Source organism: Nycticebus coucang, chromosome X (genome assembly GCF_027406575.1).
Source record: "Nycticebus coucang isolate mNycCou1 chromosome X, mNycCou1.pri, whole genome shotgun sequence".
NCBI lineage: Eukaryota > Metazoa > Chordata > Mammalia > Primates > Lorisidae > Nycticebus > Nycticebus coucang.
In genome coordinates, this window is record NC_069804.1 from 1,293,398 (window position 1) to 1,311,223 (window position 17,826).

A 17,826-nucleotide genomic window follows, 5' to 3' on the forward strand; every position below is an offset into this window, starting at 1 on the left:
GTTTTGGCTTAGATCGTTTTTCTTTTTCCATAAGATGGCTTGTGAGTTTGTTGATGTGCTCTCTTTCTGTTTTTCAAATGTAGGCATCTAAAGTGATAAATTTTCCCCTCAAAACTGCTTTTGCAGTATCCCACAGGTTTTGGTAGCTTGTGTCTTCATTGTTGTTATGCTCAAGGAAGTTAATGATTTCCTGTTTTATTTCTTCCTGCACCCAACTGTCATTCAACAGAAGGTTGTTTAATTTCCGTGCTTTTGTGTGGGGTTGAACGTTTTTGTTGGAGTTGAGTTCCACCTGTAGTGCCTTGTGGTCTGAGAAGATGCAAGGTAAAATTTTAATTCTTTTGATGCTGTGAGATTTGTCGTGTACTAGGACTTTAATTGTCCTCATATCAGAACTGAGAATGTAGGATTCTTGCTTCTCCATTCTTGAGATGCTTTACTAAGAATAATGTGTTCCACATCCATCCGGGTTAATACAAAGGAAGTAAAGTCTCCATCTTTTTTAGTGGTTGAATAGTATTCCATGGTGTACATATACCGCAGTTTGTTAATCCATTCCTGGGTTGGTGGGCATTTAGGCTGTTTCCACATTTGGGCGATTATAAATTTAGTTGCAATAAACAGTCTAGTGCAAGTCTCCCTGTGGTAAAAGGATTTTTTTTCTTCTAGATAGCTGCCTAATAATGGGATTGAAGGATCAAATGGTGTTTTTTTTTTTTTTTAATTTCTACTATTTCTACTGAGTCTCACTCTGTCACTCTGAGTTGAGTGCTGTGGTGTCATCACAGCTCACAGCAACCTCAAATTCTTGGGCTGGAGTGACCCTTTTGCCAGAGCCTCCCAGGTAGCTGGGACTATAGGCATCTGCCACAGTGCCCGGCTAATTTTTCTATATTTAGTAGAGATGGAGTGAGTATCTCTCTTGCTCAGGCTGGTCTCAAGCTCATGAGCTCAAGCAAGCCACCTGCCCCAGCCTCCCCAGAGTGCTGGGATTATAGACCCTCAGCATTGTGCCCAGATGGGAATAGCTAAAACTTCACTGTACAAAAACAGAGCACAAAATTGCTTCAACTGATGAGAAGCACTTTGAAGGTGGATTCAAACTGTGCTGTAAAGAATAACTTGGGGAAGAGTGGGGCGTCCTCTGTAGGAGGACAAGAGAGGGGGCATTATAGGCAGGATGTGGGGGGATCTCTGGAGGAAGAAGCTGAGGAGAGGCTGGCATTTTGTTGCAGAGTAACAAGTCCCACACTTGCCAGGGCTGATCATGTTTCAGATTCATGTTTCACGGGTCTCCCGGGGAGAGAGAGATCATGGAAACCTCCTGGGAGCTGCAGATGAGCCTCTGTTCCACACACAAGCTCTGAGTGTTCAGTGGAGCCTCTGGTCCCATCTCCCTAAGTGACGGTCACTTGTACCTCCCACTTCCAGAGATAAATGCAGTGTTTGCTGGAGCTGAATGTTTGTTTGTTGAGTGCCCTCCACTGGTACAAAGATGGAAACTGTATTTTCAGCAGGGCTGCCCTGTCAACGTGGGTAAAGTCTCTGTGTGCTGTGCTGATCTCCCTATGATGAGCCAACAGTATTCCTTAAGTCTTTTCCCCAAATTCAGCATGCTTAGCCAGGGAGTTTTTTTGTTTGTTTGTTTTGAAACAGAGTCTCACTATGTCATTCTGGGTAGAGTGCCGTGACGTCACAGCTCACAGCAACCTCAAACTCAAGCAATTTTCTTGCCTCAGCCTCCCAGGTAGCTGGGACTACAAGCGCTCACTACAACACCCAGCTATTTTTTGTTGCAGTTGTCATTGTCATTTAGCTGGCCCGGGCCGGGCTCAAACCCACCAGCCTCAGTGCATATGGCTGGAGCTGTAATCGCTGTGTTACAGGTGCTGAGCCAAGCACAGGATTTTTTTTTTTAATTTATTTTTTTTAATTTCAGATTAATATGAGGGTACAAACAATTAGGTTATAGTGTGTGTGTTGTTAGGTAAGTTCTCTGTTATAGTTGTTTCCTGCCCCCAGGAGGTGTACCATGTGTCCTTTTAATTATTATTATTTTTTTGTTTGAAATAGAGTCTCAGCGTGTCATCCAGGCTTGACTGCTGTGACATCATCATGGCTCACAGCAACCTCTATTCCTGGGCTTAAATGATCCTCTTGCTTCAGCCCCCAAGCAACTGGGACTAGAGGTGCCTGACACAAGATTTGGCTATTTTTTTTTTTTCTATTTTTAGTAGAGATGGGTTCTCGCTCTTGCTCAGGCTGGTCTCGGACTCCTGAGCTCAAGCAATCCACCTGCCTCGGCCAAACAAAGTGCTGGGATTACAGGCGTGAGCTACTGTGCCCAGCCAGGGGATTCTTTTTCTTTTTTCTTTTCTTTTCTTTTATTCTATATTTTTGGGGGGCCATGACTTGGATGTTAACTGAGGGGATTCTCTTTCTGAGTGTGCCAGCATCTCCTCTGTAGGTCTTTGGGAGGACTTGTGTTTATGGAGAGAGGACATAGACACTGGTGCCCACGGCTCACTCTGCAAATCTTCACTGCTTTGCTCCACCGCACTGTACAATGACCATCATCACATTTCTCCTTCCAAGGGGCAGACTCAGAAGCAAACGTCTGGGAAGGCAAGAGTGTGCACCTGTTTTCTTCTTTCTGCTTCTAAACAGGTGCAGTCAGCCGGGAACAAATTCTTCAGCACAGCCACCCACTTTACAAGCATTGTGAACAAACCCTGCTCGCCCAGGGCTCCTGTCAGCTGAGCATCGCTGGAAATATTTTCCTCTGCTCTTTGGTGATGAAACACAGAGATTCAAAGGCAAGTCCCTCACACTTCACATAAACCAGCCCCCCAAATATCAAATCACCTGGGAAAAGGCAACCTGGATGTTTCTGGACCATCAAAAGCTGGAGAGGCAGATGAAGCTGGATGTCAGACTCTGCACCGGCTGAGAGCCTTGCCCTTGGCCCCTGCTGAGTCCAGCCTGCTGGTAAGTGATGTTACTGACCATTCTCTGCCTTCCTAAGGCCTGCAGAGAGGACAGGGGACACTGCTGGTGTCCTCTGAAGTCTGGGAGTTGCATGGCACAGCCGGCATTAGTGGTCACTCCTCATTCCTGAAATAGTCCCACAAGACCTGGTGCCCTGAGCCCCCTGCGTTTCTTCCTATTTTGCAACAAGGGATTGAATGATGTGAGATAGAAAGAGGAAGGACATGGAAGGCAGGAGGCCACTGTCTTATGGCTGTCATCTCAGACCACCAGAGACTGGAAAGCTTACAATGATGGGGGTTTGTCCCCTCCCAGTCCTGGAACCCAGGAGTCTGCAGTGCAGGTGTCTCAGGGCCGTTCCCTCTGGAGGCCCCAGGGGAGGCTCCTTCCTGCCTCTCCCAGCTGCTGGGGTCTCCAGGCGTCCCTGGGCTTGTGGCCGCATCACTCCAGTCTCTGCCTCCATCTCCACGTGGCTTCTCCTCTGTGTCTGTGTCTCCTCTGCTGTCTCTCAGGAGGACACCTGTCACTGGGTTTAGGGCCCTCCCTAATCCAGGATGGTCTCATCTTGAGATCCCTCACTAATTGCAATCGCTGAGACCCTATTGCCAAATTATGTTCTATTCATAGATTCTGGGTGATAAGACATGGACATCTATTTTGAGGTCACCATTGATCCTATTATGATGTATCCAGTTCCTTCTGGAGGCCCCAGGGGAGGCTCCTCCTGCCTCTCCCAGCTCCTGGGGGCTCCAGGCGTCCCTGGGCTTGTGGCTGCATCACTCCAGTCTCTGCCTCCGTCTCCACATGGCTTCTCCTCTGTGTCTGTGTCTCCTCTGCTGTCTCTTGTGAGGACACCTGTCACTGGATTTAGGGCCCACCCTCCCCATGATGACATCATGCTAACTATTTACATCTGCAAAGACCCTATTTAAAAATAAAGTCACTTGGTGAAGGTCCTGGTGGCCAGTGGTGGGAAGGGGACATGGTTTGAACCTCTGCAGTTGGTCATTTGAGAAGTTGTTGTCCATGCTCTCCTGGAGACAAATACCTCTTAGAGCAGCACTGGGCTGGGGGGCAGGGGAGTCATTCTGTGCCCTGTCCTGGGCAACTGTCTCCCTGATGCTCCAAGGAGTTGCTCTTCCAGGAGATAGTGGGCAGACAGACGCCAGCCCCTGCCTGGTCCTTACTGCCTCCCAACAGTCCCCCCACCCGTTCCCCCCAGCTGTGTTCTGTGCCTTCACCCTACGACAATTATTAATGCAGCATCAGGGCTGTGTTTCTGGACAGTTCAGCGAGGACAGCTAACAGGCCCTCGTTCCATTTCACGGAAGAGCAAACAGAGATTCCGCGACGCGGAGTCCCTTGTCCCTAAACAACAGAGCAGGGATCCCCGCCCAAGTTCCGCCTTGCGCCACCGCCCACCACAGTCTTCCTGCCATGCAGCCTGAGGCTGCCCCTTGGCAACCCTGACGTCACATAGGGTGTGACCCCTTTCAGCCTGACAGGTGTCCTCACAAGAAGAGAAGACACACGCAGACTCACAGAGAAGGGGACTCCAAACACAAACATAGACTCACGGAGGGAAGATGACTTGTGTGGGTGGAGGCAGAGAGCAGGTTAAGCTACATGGATCAAATTGTTTCCCAGTGCCTGTAACAGGGGCCAACTCTGCTGACACCTTGATTTTGCACCTGTCATCTCCAGAACAGTGAGAGGAAGAAGCTGTGTTATGTCAGCTGCCCAGTTTCTTATACCCCCTCAAGATAGGCCTGGGGCACGGTCACAGTGGGGGTGATAACAAGCTGTGTTCACTGAAGGACACGGAGGAAAATGCTATCTGTGTTGATAACAGGCATGATGTAACTTGGCTGATGAGGGTGCATACGAGCTCTGACAATTAACTTTGCAAATTCATCCTAAAAAAAGTGCTACATTGCTGAATATCACCATGGTTGCCCTTTAAAGCTTTTTCAAGTTTTTCTAGAACGACTTCTCAAACTTAATTGTCTGACCGCATACGACGGCAGCTCTGATAGCCATTCCAGAAAAAGAGCTCTGAAATTGCTTTGAAGTGTGGAGTAGGTGCTGGCATCAGTGTACAGCTTCCCGAGGGGAGCATCTGGAATGTGACTGCACTAATATTCAGCAATGTGGCCCTTTTTCTAAGATGAGTTTGTAAACTTAATGGTCTGCGTAAGTTTCTGCCAGGTCTATCAGTTATATCTTTCTGTAAAACAAAGCACTACAAACCCAGTGGCTGTAAACTCACTGTTTCTGTGAGTCTCAAGTTCACATAGAAATTAGCTGGCTTTTTTTTTTTTTTTTAAGAGTCTCACTTTATTGCCCTCGGTAGAGTGCCATGGCGTCACACAGCTCACAGCAACCTCCAACTCCTGGCCTTAGGCAATTCTTTTTTTTTAGTTTATTTATTTTTATTAAACCATAGCTGTGTACATTAGTATGATCGTGGGGCACCATACACTTGGTTCATAGATCATTTGACACATTTTCATCACATTAGTTAACATAGCTTTTGTAGCATTTTCTTAGTTATTTTGCTAAGACCTTTACATTCCACATTTACTAGGATTCACATATACCCTTGTAAGATGCACCACAGGTATAATCCCATTAATCCCCCTCCTTCCCCCTCCCTCCTTCCTCTCTCCCTTAGGCAATTCTCTTGACTCAGACTCTGGAGTGGCTGGGACTACAGGCGCCTGCCACAACGCCCGGCTATTTTTTTGTTGTTGCAGTTTGGCCGGGTTGGATTTGAACCAGCCACCTTTGGTATATGGTGCCAGTGCCCTATGTACTGAGCCACAGGCACCGCCCCCAGAAGTTAGCTGGTTTCACTTTGGCAACAACCAAAGTGTTGGCTGAGGCTGCAATCTTGTCTGAGTCTTGGGGATGTCTTCGAAACTCCCTGGTTGTTGGAAGAATCCAGTCCCACGTGGCTGGAGAATTCAGGATATCCAGTCTCTGCAGAGCAGCCTTCTCCATAAAGCTATTTGCTCCTTCTAGGCAAAAAGGAAGTGTGCTGCTTGAAACCTTTCTGACATCTTAGCTCTGACTTCTGATGAGATCAGACCCATCCAGAATCATCTGTTTAATTCACTTAAAGGCAACTGTTTAAAAACCTTGACTACACATGCGAAGTCTGTGCACATTGAAACAAAATCATGGGACTGGCATTCTATTACATCCACATTTCTCTGCCACACTTACTGGGAGTTGCATACACCAAAGAATTATGCCAACCTTGCTAAGATGGAGTATTTGGGCTGCAGATGCCAGAGAACTTTGTTTTTCCATTTCCAAGGAAGAGACATGTTTTCTTCAAACATTCACAAGAATTTTCTTTGATCACTTCCCAAATTATTTTAATCATCTCTTGGTGCTCGTTGGCTCTGAAGGAGTGAATATCTTGCTTCTTAATTTGCTTTGCAAGTACTTCAGGGAGCTGAGTGGAAGAGTAGTTTCCAAATTTAACAGATCCCAGAGGAAGGTGGGGGGACAGGACATATTACACACTCATGATATGCAAACCGGTATTTGGAAGAAAATTGTAAAGAGAATCCCAAACCCCTCTAAGCAAAATAAGAAGGAACATGAAGACAGTAAAGATATATTATAATACACAAAGATATATAATAATATATCCTATATACAAAGATAGAACATACCGCACTAAAAAGCCTGCCTGGGTACAAAGAAAGGGGTCTCTGGTCTCTCTTTTGCTGCCGTTGTCAAGTAGGGAATTACTGATCATATTTGCCTTTCAAGACAATAAAATCTCCATATAGCAAACACTCACTAAACACCCACGGTCCCCTTTCGTTCAAAAGTTCTCTGGACATCGGGGTTTGTGCCTTCTACTCCATCCCTGCTGCTGCAACAAAATACAAATTTATTTCTTGCAGTTATTGATGTTGGCAACTCCAAGATGGAGGCTGCTCATACAAGGTGCTTGTTGCTGGGTCCTCACGTGAGCAACAGGCAAAAAGGGAAATAGAGACTCCCTGAATCCTTTTACAAGGCCACTAATCCCATTCCTGAGATAATCAGCAGTTGAAAGATCTTCTCGACCTCCTGCCCCCCCATACTCCTGCACTGAGGATTAAGTTTCAACAGGAATTCTGGAAGGACGCAGACTCGAACCACAGACACTCTCTCTCCTACCACAGCCCCCTCCGAAGCTAATGCTAAGACAGGAACCACGGAAGGTGCGTGTCCTTATTCTCCGACCCTGGATTTCCAGTCTGGGGACTTGTCACATATTTAGGGCGTCAGAGGCTGGGTCTTGCATACTGTTGAAGCTTAATCTATTTCAAAATTACACTGTGTGACGACATCAAACAATGAATAATTAAGGAGTGATTTATAATATTACACAATTTTATCATTATATCGTAGGATTATTATCATATGCTATGTATATGTAATTATATTGGGCTAAGTACAGTGCATACAATTTATAAGTGTATGGCAGAATGCCACTCCGGGATCTATTACATTTTAGATTTATATTGTAATTTATAATTTTGTGAGTATAATGATAATTTGGACGCCAGCAACAGGCTTCATTCCTGTTTCAGGACGCCTGAAGGAAGATGACACCGCACCTCTGGCCCCAGCAATGGTCTCTGGGGACCTGCAGACAGGTGGCAGCGTGGGGCGGGGGGGGGGGGGGCGCCCCGGGCCGTCTCGCGCACGCGCAGTGCAGACCCCAAGGCCTCCCGGAAGTCCGTCCTCCCCAGGGGCGGGCCCAAGCCCGGAGGAGAAACCCGGAGGCGCCGCGCGGCGGCTTCCGCAGGGCCTCGCGCCGGAAACGGAAATGCGTCACAGGGGGCGGACGGTGGCAGTGGCAGCGGCTGAGGGCGGCGGCGGGGGCGCCTCCGGGGGTCGGCGGCGGCGCCGGGCGGGGAGGCGGCTCCTGCCCGGGGATCGGCGGGACACGGCGGGAACGAGGGCCAGCGGCAGCGGCGGCCTGGGACGCAGGCGGAGCCCCGCGCCGGTGAGCGCCGCCCCCGCGTCGGCCGGGCCGGGCCTGGCAGCCGTCCGCGACCGCCCTCCTCCCCCGCGGGCCCGGCCGGGATCAAGTCGGGGTCCGGAGGTCGTGTGGAGGTCGTGGGGGGCCCGGAGGACCTGTGGGGAGCTCGAGGGTCGGGTGAGGGCTGGAGGTGGGAACTTGGGGGGCGTAGGGGTCTTGGGGGTTGAGGGCCTCGGGGGCAGGGGCCTCGTGTTCGGGGGTCGGCTTGGAGCCGGGCGACTGAGGGCGGTACGGGCGAGTGGCCGGGGGGTGGGTCCAGGGGAGCTGTGGTGAACGGTACCGAACCCTGAATACCGGCTCTTGTGTACCAGGTAGGGGGTTCTGGGAATGTGTGGGCCGCAAGGGGGCGCCCCAGGGCCACGGAGCTGCCGGGCATGCGGGGTGGGGTGTTAAGTCTGTGGCGGTGAGGGTGCCCTCACCACCTGCCAGGCACGCCAGGCTGATTCCTGTGGGGTTGGTTCCTGGGACCTGGGGACACCTGGCCAGGACGGGGTTACCAGGGTGATGGGGTTGCTGCGGCCACAGGGCACCTGTGGACCCGGGGTCAGGGTGTTAGGGCTAGGGCAGCAGTTGGGGGAGGGGGGCGGTCCCTGGGCGTCTGGCCAGGAAGCTTCTAAGTCTTGGTGGTGGTGGGCAGCAGGGTTTAGCTTAGAGACAGCTACCTATGTTGTTTGGGTTTCTGTGGGTCAAGCTTATCCATCTGGAACTTGGCCCTGGGGGAAGTACTAACCTGTCAGACCAGTAGGTAAGAGTGGGGTTAAAGAAAGTGGGTGGAGGAAGACGGCACAGATGGTTCCAGGCCTTGGGTCTTATTTGTTTTTTACAGGCCTTTGAGCTTTTTTGGCTTTAAGTTCGTTGAAGAGAAGGTTGAAGAGAGGTTACTACCGTCCATGGTGGAGGTTATTAAAGTCTACCTTTTGCTTAGGTTTTTGGCCTGAGACTTCCTTCCTGTTTTGTCAGTGTAAATACAAAGGCTCCTTCTGCTGAACCTTTACAGATGCCTGCGACTGAACTCTCCTGGCCCCTCCTCTTCCGTAGAGTCAGTGGTTTCTAGCTTGCTTTGACCTACTGCTCCAGAGGTTAAGGATCTGGTCAAGCTCAGCTTCTAGTTCCTGGGCCTGGTCTTGGGTGTAGGGCAGCCATGACAGGTGTTGATGCTCACCTGTTTGTGAAAGCCTTTTGTCTATCCAGTTGTTTCCCCTTTTGTGTATTCCTTATGATCTTTTTTTAAATTCAGTTGATGTGGCCTTTACAAGGTAGAGGCCGGGAGACACTTGTTCCTCTAGCGCTGTGGACAGAGGCTTGTTCCTTTTAACACCAGGGCCTCTCCTGACTGTCTGCGCCCTGTGTTTCAGGCCCAAGGTCCCGGCTATGGCAGCGGCTACCATTGTGCACGACACGTCTGAGGCCGTGGAGCTCTGCCCCTCGTATGGCTTGTACCTCAAACCCATCACCAAGATGACCATTAGCGTGGCCCTGCCGCAGCTGAAGCAGCCGGGCAAGTCCATCTCCAACTGGGAGGTGATGGAGCGTCTGAAGAGCATGGTGCACAACCACCAGTTCTCCACCCTGCGCATCTCCAAGAGCACCATGGACTTCATCCGCTTCGAGGGCGAGGTGGAGAACAAGAGCCTGGTCAAGTCATTCCTGGCCTGCCTGGACGGCAAGACCATTAAGCTCAGCGGCTTCTCTGACATCCTGAAGGTGCGGGCTGCTGAGTTCAAGATCGATTTCCCAACGCGGCACGACTGGGACTCCTTCTTCCGTGATGCCAAGGACATGAACGAGACCCTGCCAGGGGAGAGGCCGGACACTATCCACCTGGAGGGGCTGCCCTGCAAGTGGTTTGCCCTTAAGGAGTCAGGCTCGGAGAAGCCCAGCGAGGAGGTCCTCGTGAAAGTGTTTGAGAAGTTTGGGGAGATCCGGAATGTGGACATCCCCATGTTGGACCCCTACCGGGAGGAGATGACTGGCCGGAACTTCCACACGTTCAGTTTTGGGGGCCACTTGAACTTCGAGGCCTATGTCCAGTACTGCGAGTATGTGGGCTTCATTCAAGCCATGAGCGCCCTGCGTGGCATGAAGCTCATGTACAAGGGTGAGGATGGCAAGGCTGTGGCCTGCAACATCAAGGTGAGCAGGGTACAGGGCCAGGGGTGTGGCCTCGGGGACTCCTCCATAAGTAAAGTCACAGTAGTGCAGTGCTTGGTAGCGTTTCACATGCACGTCACCAGTGGGCAGACACATAAGGGCCATGCTTTGGCTTTTGTAATTCTGTGTGTTGAGGGAAACAGAAGAGCCGTGCATTTTGAAGTAGGTGGCGTGTGGGCCATTAGGGGTGCTGGCACAGGGACTTTATGTCCTGGGATGTTCCTTTAAACTAGGGCTCAAGGCTTCCGGCTCTGCCTTGCCTTTGACTTGCACTGCATTAAGCAGCCTCGTGCAGGGGGGTGGTGATGGCTGGCCCTCCTGCCTCTGTGGGCCCAGCCTTGTGCTGACCTGCACAGAGGCAGTGGTCAGAGGGAAAGGTGGAGGACATGTGTGGGGACAGTCATTCACTTTTTCTTCAGTGGTGAAGGCAAGTTACGTGGCAGTGACAGTTCGTGTTTTTTTGAGCCTCACTTTGTGGGATGAGCTGAGTCTGGAGCCCCTGTGTTCACCCACCGACTTCAGGCCGGTCTGTTTGACTCCTGGGCCAGGTTCCCCAGCGAGTGTGCTCCTATCCCTGGGAGTGGAGCAGGTTGTCTGTCAGAGGCCACTGCCTGGGGGAGCAAGGCCAGCAGGTGCTGTGGTGTCTAGAGGGCCTTGGGGGATGCCGGTTCACACTGCTTTTTGCTTTTAAAGGTTTCTTTTGATTCAACCAAACACCTGAGTGATGCTTCCATTAAAAAGCGGCAGCTGGAGAGGCAGAAGCTTCAGGAGCTGGAGCAGCAGAGGGAGGAGCAGAAACGCAGAGAGAAGGAGGCCGAGGAGAGGCAGCGGGCAGAGGAGAGGTGTGTGCTGCAGGGGAAGGTAGTGGGTGGAGGAGAGGTGGAGGGTGGGGAGGGCTGACGGGGGTGCTGGATGTGGAGAAGAGGTGGAGGTAGGTGGGCAGAGGAGAGGTGTGTGCTGTGGGGGAAAGGCAGCAGGCGGGGAGAGAGGTGGCAGGTAGGGGAGAGATGTGTGCTTCAGAGGCCTGGGTGGGCCTGACACCTGCGTGCATGCGCAGGGCTGCATGAGTGCAAGTTGTGCTGCAGTGTGCATGTACCTGTGTATGTGTGTGGTGCGTGCGTATGTGTGTGTCCCTCCCTGTGCACGTCTCTAAGCGTGATTAGGTGTGTGTGTTCTCTTGCATGGTCTTTTACATGTGCATGCGTGTGTGCATGGATGCGTATGTGCACACATACCTGTGCACATGTGCTGGGTGGGTTCCTGACACTGCAGAAAGCCTGTGCTTCTCCTGCTTAACCACATCTGGTTCTGACGCTGCTTGTGACTGAGTGTCACACCTTCCCTTTGAAGCCACCTCCTTTTTCTGTGCAGGTCACGTTTCCTGCTGAAGTGAGCGGGATGTTTGAATTGTGCAATTTTGCGTTTAGGTTGAAACTGCAGGTACAAAATGAAGTGGAGAATTGATGCTGTCCAAATTAAAAAAAGAAAGGAGCCAACACCCCACTTTCTTTAAGAGCCCTCCAGAGCGATGGTGCCTGTTGCTAACGTTCAGCTGTAAAGGCGGACTGAGGGCACTTTCTCCTCTGGTCTTTTTTTGCCCTTGTGAGAGTGATCGGAGGAGCCCTGTGACATGCCTTCTGTACAGAGGGAATCTCCCTGTCCCGTCCCTGGAGGTGTGTGTTTCTTTTGAGCACTTCCATGTACATGTGTGTCTCCTGTTTTCTGTTGCCATTCTCGCTGCGGAGTCGGGGGCGTGTGGCAAGTCCCACAGCCTTTGGTGGGACGCTTTGCTGATCTGTTCTCGGGTGGGGCACTTGATTTTCTCCCCTCCCTGCTGGGCACAGTGCACATGTGACTGTTCCTGCATCTTGCTACTTTGATCTTTGCACTGGGGCCTGAGAGCTGAGAGGGTGGGTGGTGGGCTCACCGAGTGCTGTTCTTCACACACCCACATTGTGGTCCCCAGGGTGATTTGGGCTGTCAGCCCGGGGTCTGGACGCAGGCTTGGCAGGACAGTCAGGTGCCCCGTGCGGGGGTGTGGCTGTGGGTGGGGTAGGAGGGTCTCTGATGGGCTGGCCAAGCCCCAAGAGCTGAGGTAGACAGTGCAGAGGGCAGGATCCCCCCCCAGAGACTGGAATGTGTTTGTTGTGTAACTGTCCCTGGATAGTGGCTTTGGAGGGGCAGTTTGGATTTTTATATTGAATCAAAGTCCTCAGTGCCTGCTGCTGTCTGGCAGGACTGAGCAAATGGTGGCAGGAGGTCAGCTGTGGAGATGTGTCCAGTGTGGGGACACAGGACTGGATGATGGCGGATGGGGGGTGGGACTGGCCCTGGGCAGCACAGGTGTCTGCTGTTTTCTCAGGGTGTGGGGTGGGACTGGCCCTGGATGGCAGCCCAGATGTCTGCAGTGGTCTGCAGTGGGGGGGACGGACCTGCACCCCATGGAGCCTGCTGGGGGTGCCCTACTTCCGTGCTGAGGGGCAGGCAGGGGCTGTGCGTCTGGCAGCCTTCCTGTGGGAGGTGGTGTGCATTGGGTTGTTCAGGTGTGACAAGTGACGGAGCATCATGGGTGGCCACTATGTTCTTGAAGGTGACTAGGCTGGGAGTTTCAGTGGAGCCCTGCCAAGGGGCTGACTCCCAGGGGCTACTTTGCCCAGTACCCCTGTGAGGACGTGGGGTTGTCAGTACCTCCTAGTGCAGTAAAACCGCGGTCCGTGCCCCTGCATGGGACCGTCACCCCCACCAGGGGTTGCTCTTCAGTGCCATCCCCAGCTGGGTGCCCGCTGTCCCCCTGGAGTAGGAGCGTTGGGGGCCGTAGTCCTTCTCCCTGCCTGGACAGCGGAGGCTCTGGCTTCTGAGCTGCCTAGTAGTGTGGCTTTTGCTTTTTCCTGTGTCATTGGTGATTTGAATACATTTTAAGGATGCAGGATGGCGTGGGTGGGCTGGGCTAGCTCCTCTCGTCCTAAGCTCTTGGGGCTGTGCCCGTCCTATGGCACACAGGACTCCACTCCCCACTACCACAAGTGTTAGGGGCTGAGTCATGTGGGTGTGTCATGGATTTGTTATAAAGACAAGTCGTCATCTGTCAGCATCTTGTGACCTCACAGGGTCCCCAAGAGTGGGACCTCACAGGTGCCCTTTGATCCCAGCCCCCACCATTCTGGGCAGAAGCAGCTTCCATGACATGTGTGAGCCTCTGCTGGGCCATCTCTGTGCTGGGCAGAGTTGGAGCAGGGCCCCCCTGGTGGCACTGCATCTGGGTGCCTGTGTTTAGACACCAGGCAGTGGAGCTGCAGTGGGGGGCGGGGGGGTTGTGTGAGCACGTTTACCACTCTGGTTGTGGAGGTTGCAGGGAAGTGTGCCAGGTGCTTCCCCATGCTGTCTGCTCACGTGCAACCCCATACAGTCTGCTCGCTGTCTAAAGCCCCACGTGCAACCCCATACAGTCTGCTCGCTGTCCAAAGACCCACGCACAGCCCTATGGTCAAGACTCCTGCCCCACACTGTTGGGCTCCCCTCCCAGGGGCAGTTGGGGCTACCAGTTTTCTGTTCTTGTGGCTTTGCCTTTTCTAGAATTTTACAGAGAAGGGTACTATGTAGTATGTGGTCTGTGTGTGGGGCTCCCTTAGCGAGGTCCCTGGGGGTTCTTCCACGTGACTCTGCACATCTCAGTTTCCTTACCGCACTGCCCGTGGTTTTCTGTGGTGCTGTAGCTTCTCTGCAGATGACGTGCCAGTGGGAGCCTCCTGCCTACGTGGGCAGGTCCGGGGCCTTCAGTGTGGCTTCTGGAGTCACCCTTCTGTGCCCAGGCTGCCCTGATGGCCCTGCCGGGTGCTCAGGGGTCTCCGATGAGCACATGTGCTACAGCCCCGTGCCTTGTGGCGCTTCTGTGCCCTTCGTGTCCTCCTGAGATGTGTGTTCCCCATTGGGCGCCTGCCTTTCCTCTGTGGCGGCTGCAGTTGCCGTGCCTCAAGGAGGGTGACGTGTCCTGTGGTGTGGTGAGCACCCCTTATCTCCCTGCTGGCCGGCGGTGTCTCCTTCAGGCTGAGTTTCTGGTGTAGGCAGGTCTGTTGTCACTCTGTGGTTTTTGGGGTTGGGGTCAGGCTCTGCAAGATTGCACTGGAGGCCCCTCCTTCCCCTGCCGCGCACCCCCACATGCCCCTTCCACGCACCTGACATCTGTTCTGGGTGGAGAGTTAAGGTGATTGATGTTTCCCACGGCCGGTCCTCCTCACTTACTCAGACGTGCCTCGTGGTGTGCTGGACGCCTGCGCATAGCGTGTCCCCTTTGATGAAGCCTCGTGTCCTGCACAGGAAACAGAAGGAGCTGGAGGAGCAGGAACGGGAGCGGAAGCGGGAGGAGAAGCTGCGGAAGAGGGAGCAGAAGCAGCGGGACCGGGAGCTGCGCCGCAGCCAGCGGAGACTGGAGAAGCTGCAGGCTGAGGAGCTGCTGCAGCAGAAGATCCGGCTGGAGGAGCGGAAGCTGCTGCTGGCCCAGCGCAACCTGCAGTCCATCCGGCTGGTGGCCGCGCTGCTCAGCAGGGCCAAGGTACCCATGGCAGGGGTCATCGGGCTAGTGGCCGGGCTGCTTATCTGGGCTGAGGTACATGGGAGGGAACATGGGGTTGGTGGCTGGGCGGCTCAGTAGGGTCAGCTGGGGGTGGTGAGGGGTCTCTGCAGCTGGTCGCCTGCCCTCCAGGCAGCTGGGCGTGTACCTCCGACACATGGGCACTGTCATGGCCTGTCCCCTGGGTGGTGGCAGCTGGACTGGCTGGAGGATGAGTTTGTCCCATGAGTGCTGGATAGTGTCCTGCTTGTTCCAGGTCTGACTTGTGCCTTCCTTCCACAAAGCTGGCAGAAAGTCAGGCTCAGCCTTGTGGGGCTCCGGCCCCTGGGTGTGCGGTGGCTGGGGCAGAGGCTTTGGCTCCCTCAGGGAGGCGCAGTGGCAGGGAATGTAGCGGGCAGTAGGCCCTGTCTGGCTGGGGATGTGCTGCCTGCCTTGCCATCTGGGCAGCTAGTCCGGCTCCAGCCTCACCAGCAGCTGTGTGGGGCAGAAGTGAGGGCTGGGCCGGCTTGGTATAGAGCGACCTGTGCGGGCTTCTGGGCAGCTGTGAACCCAGCGGGTCTCCTGTGTCCTGGTGCCTTCCACCCTGTCAGCGCTGAGAGCCTCCACGCTCCTCCCGCGGGCACCAGCAGTAGTGCACCCGAGCCTGGGGCCAAGAGGGCGCACGAGCCCCCCAGCGAGCTCCTCGTCCTCAGGAGGGCCGTGTCCCCGTGGGGCCCGGGAGGGCGACCCATAACCTGTTGTCTAATTACAGTTGTGATAAGGCCCCGGGAAGGAGCGCGGCAAGAGGCTGAGACATGTGGCCGCTCAGTTCTTATTTCATGGTGAATATTGAAGACACTAACCCAGGCTAGGCCGAGCGTGCCCTGTGTCCGCGTCGTCGTAGTCAGCTCCCTGTTGCTGGCGCCGCTTGTGACCTAACAGCAGGCTCCGTGCGCCCAGGTGGCAGGGGTCCCAGTGGGACAGGCCCTGTCTGAGATGCTGCCCAGGGCTGTGCCTTTGCCAAGGGGTTTCCTTTCCGTTCGGATGTGCGCATGGTGGGCCCGGGCGTGGCCGAGGGAGCCCAGGGACAGACGGCCAGGCCTCGCCTGCGAGCTCCCAGCCAGAGGAGCTGGCCTCCCCCACCGCAGCCAGCCGGCGGTTTCCACGGCATCCCGGGCACACTGCAGGCTGTTTGGACACCTGCCCCACACCTCCCGCTCCCCGGCAGGTCTGGGCTCCGGGCTCACCCGCGTTTCCTCTGCGCAGGCGGCGAGGCTGCAGGAACAGGAGCGGAAGGAGGAGCGACGGCGGCTGCAGGAGGCTGAGCTCCGGCGCGTGGAGGAGGAGAAAGAGCGTGCGCTGGGCCTGCAGCGCCGGGAGCGGGAGCTGCGGGAGCGCCTGCTGACCCTGCTGCTGACCAAGCGTCCGGATGACGGGGCCATGCACGCGGAGCTGGGTGGCGCGCATGTGGAGCTGCTGCAGCCTGTGCTGGACATCTTGCAGACCGTGTCCACGGGCGGCGCCAGTGCACTGCACCCCCTCATGGGTGGGGCCCCAGCGGGCGCCCCCAGGGAAACCCCGGCTCACCCAGAGGCCGGCTGCCCGCCCCAGAGCGTGAACGGCGGTGTGGCCGAGGATGCCCCATGCAAGGAGGGTCCGGGTGTGCGTTGCGGGACCCTGGCAGACAGCTCCCCGAAGAGGTGCCCCAGCGTTCTTGCCTGCATCCCTGACAACAACCAGCAGCCCAAGGGCGCTCCCGCCTGTGAGCAGGGTCCGCCCAGGAAGGATGGGCGCTCCGAGCAGGACAAGTGCAACCGGGAGCCCAGCGCCGGCCGCAGCCGGGCAGGTGGGGACAGCGACGAGCGACAGCAACGGGAGCGCAGTGGGACCCAGCGAGCCGGCAGCAGGGACGACACGCGGCCGCAGAAGGAGCGGAGGCCGCACAAGAAGCACGAGAGGGAGGGCAGTGCGCAGCGGCGGAGCGCCAGCCCGGACCACGCGCGGTCCCGCAGGTCGCGCAGCAGAGACAGGCGCCGCCGGGGCCGCAGCCGGGGCCGCAGGGCCAGTCCGGGCCGGAAGCACAGCCGTCACCGCCGCAGGGCCGAGCGCTCTCGCTCCCGGTCCCCGAGCCGGCACCGCAGCACCTGGAACAGGTAATGAAGAGCGCGGCCCCGTGGCCCGCCCGAGGCCCGGACCGCCAGCGTCCTGGCCCCTGTCCCCACATCCTGGCTTCTGCCCCCTCCGTCCGCCCGCAAGGCTGATTCGCCCACCCACAAGTGTCGCAGGAGCCCCTTGGGAAACCACCGCGCCCGAGCCACCTGCCTGAATTTCCCGTGGACTCCGGCGCTGAGCTTCAGCGTGCAGTGGCGGGTCCCGGCTTCAATGCCCCTTCAGACTGTTGATCCAATAGCTTTAACGTGCTGGTCCTCTGGGAACCTCGCTCAGACCAGCTCCCTAAGGGAGGGTGGCAGCGCCCCTAGCACTGGTGCACGCCCATCTGCACATGTGGTTCCCACGTGTGCTTGGCCACAGCCACGCATGCGCTCACACAAGGTGTGGCCCCCTGATTTGTCAGAAGCTTGGGCCACCCCAGAGTCGCAGGGCATCGCCGTGAAATACGCCTTGCTGTCTCTGATGTCACCTGAGTGGCAACTGTAGTCTGGGCAGGTGGCCAGAGGGAGGTGGTGTGGGTGGTCTGTGGGGTGGGTGAGGAACATCACGTCCTTCTCTAAGCGGGCAGGATCCAGGCCACTGCTGTTAAGTGGTCTGATGCTCCTGAACTTCAAAAACATTCACTTTCTACAACTCCAAGTAATTAAGCTAAACAAAGTGGGTTAAAAGCTTTGGTTTCTGGTAAAAGGTTAGTGCGTGTGGTTTTTTTAAGAAGCCATTTTGCTAAATTATTTTTACTTGGAATGTTTGAAACATTTAAGGCTGCAAACTTGTTAAATTTTATAATCGTTTGCTTCTCAAAGTGAAGCTCAGAAATACTTAAAACATAGCTGTAACGTTTGCATTAGGAAAGATGGTGTTTATTCCAGTTTGCATTTTTATGGTGAAATAAAAATCCTTTTCCAATGAACTAAAA

The 17,826-nt window shown here is 54.6% G+C and overlaps 1 protein-coding gene across 2 annotated transcripts; it reads left to right on the top strand.

The window, feature by feature from the left end:
* The first annotated feature begins 7,814 nt into the window (after positions 1–7,814).
* AKAP17A (A-kinase anchoring protein 17A) lies at positions 7,815–17,826 on the top strand. Of its 2 annotated transcripts, none has more exons than XM_053580103.1 (5): positions 7,815–8,005; positions 9,397–10,174; positions 10,886–11,034; positions 14,507–14,741; positions 16,005–17,826. In XM_053580103.1, exons 2-5 carry the CDS (start codon positions 9,413–9,415, stop codon positions 16,893–16,895), a joined length of 2,037 nt encoding a protein of 678 aa, XP_053436078.1. In that variant the 5' UTR covers positions 7,815–8,005; positions 9,397–9,412; the 3' UTR covers positions 16,896–17,826. The 2 variants fall into 2 exon arrangements, with proteins under 2 accessions (XP_053436078.1, XP_053436079.1); XM_053580104.1 differs by lacking the exon at positions 7,815–8,005 and adding an exon at positions 8,035–8,158.

Bases quoted from the DNA above. Each gene is read 5' to 3' on its own strand.
- AKAP17A (XM_053580103.1), top strand. From the start codon at position 9,413: ATGGCAGCGGCTACCATTGTGCACGACACGTCTGAGGCCGTGGAGCTC. The intron at 10,175-10,885 runs GTGAGCAGGGTA...TTGCTTTTAAAG, and splicing joins CTGTGGCCTGCAACATCAAG to GTTTCTTTTGATTCAACCAA. The intron at 14,742-16,004 runs GTACCCATGGCA...TCCTCTGCGCAG, and splicing joins CGCTGCTCAGCAGGGCCAAG to GCGGCGAGGCTGCAGGAACA.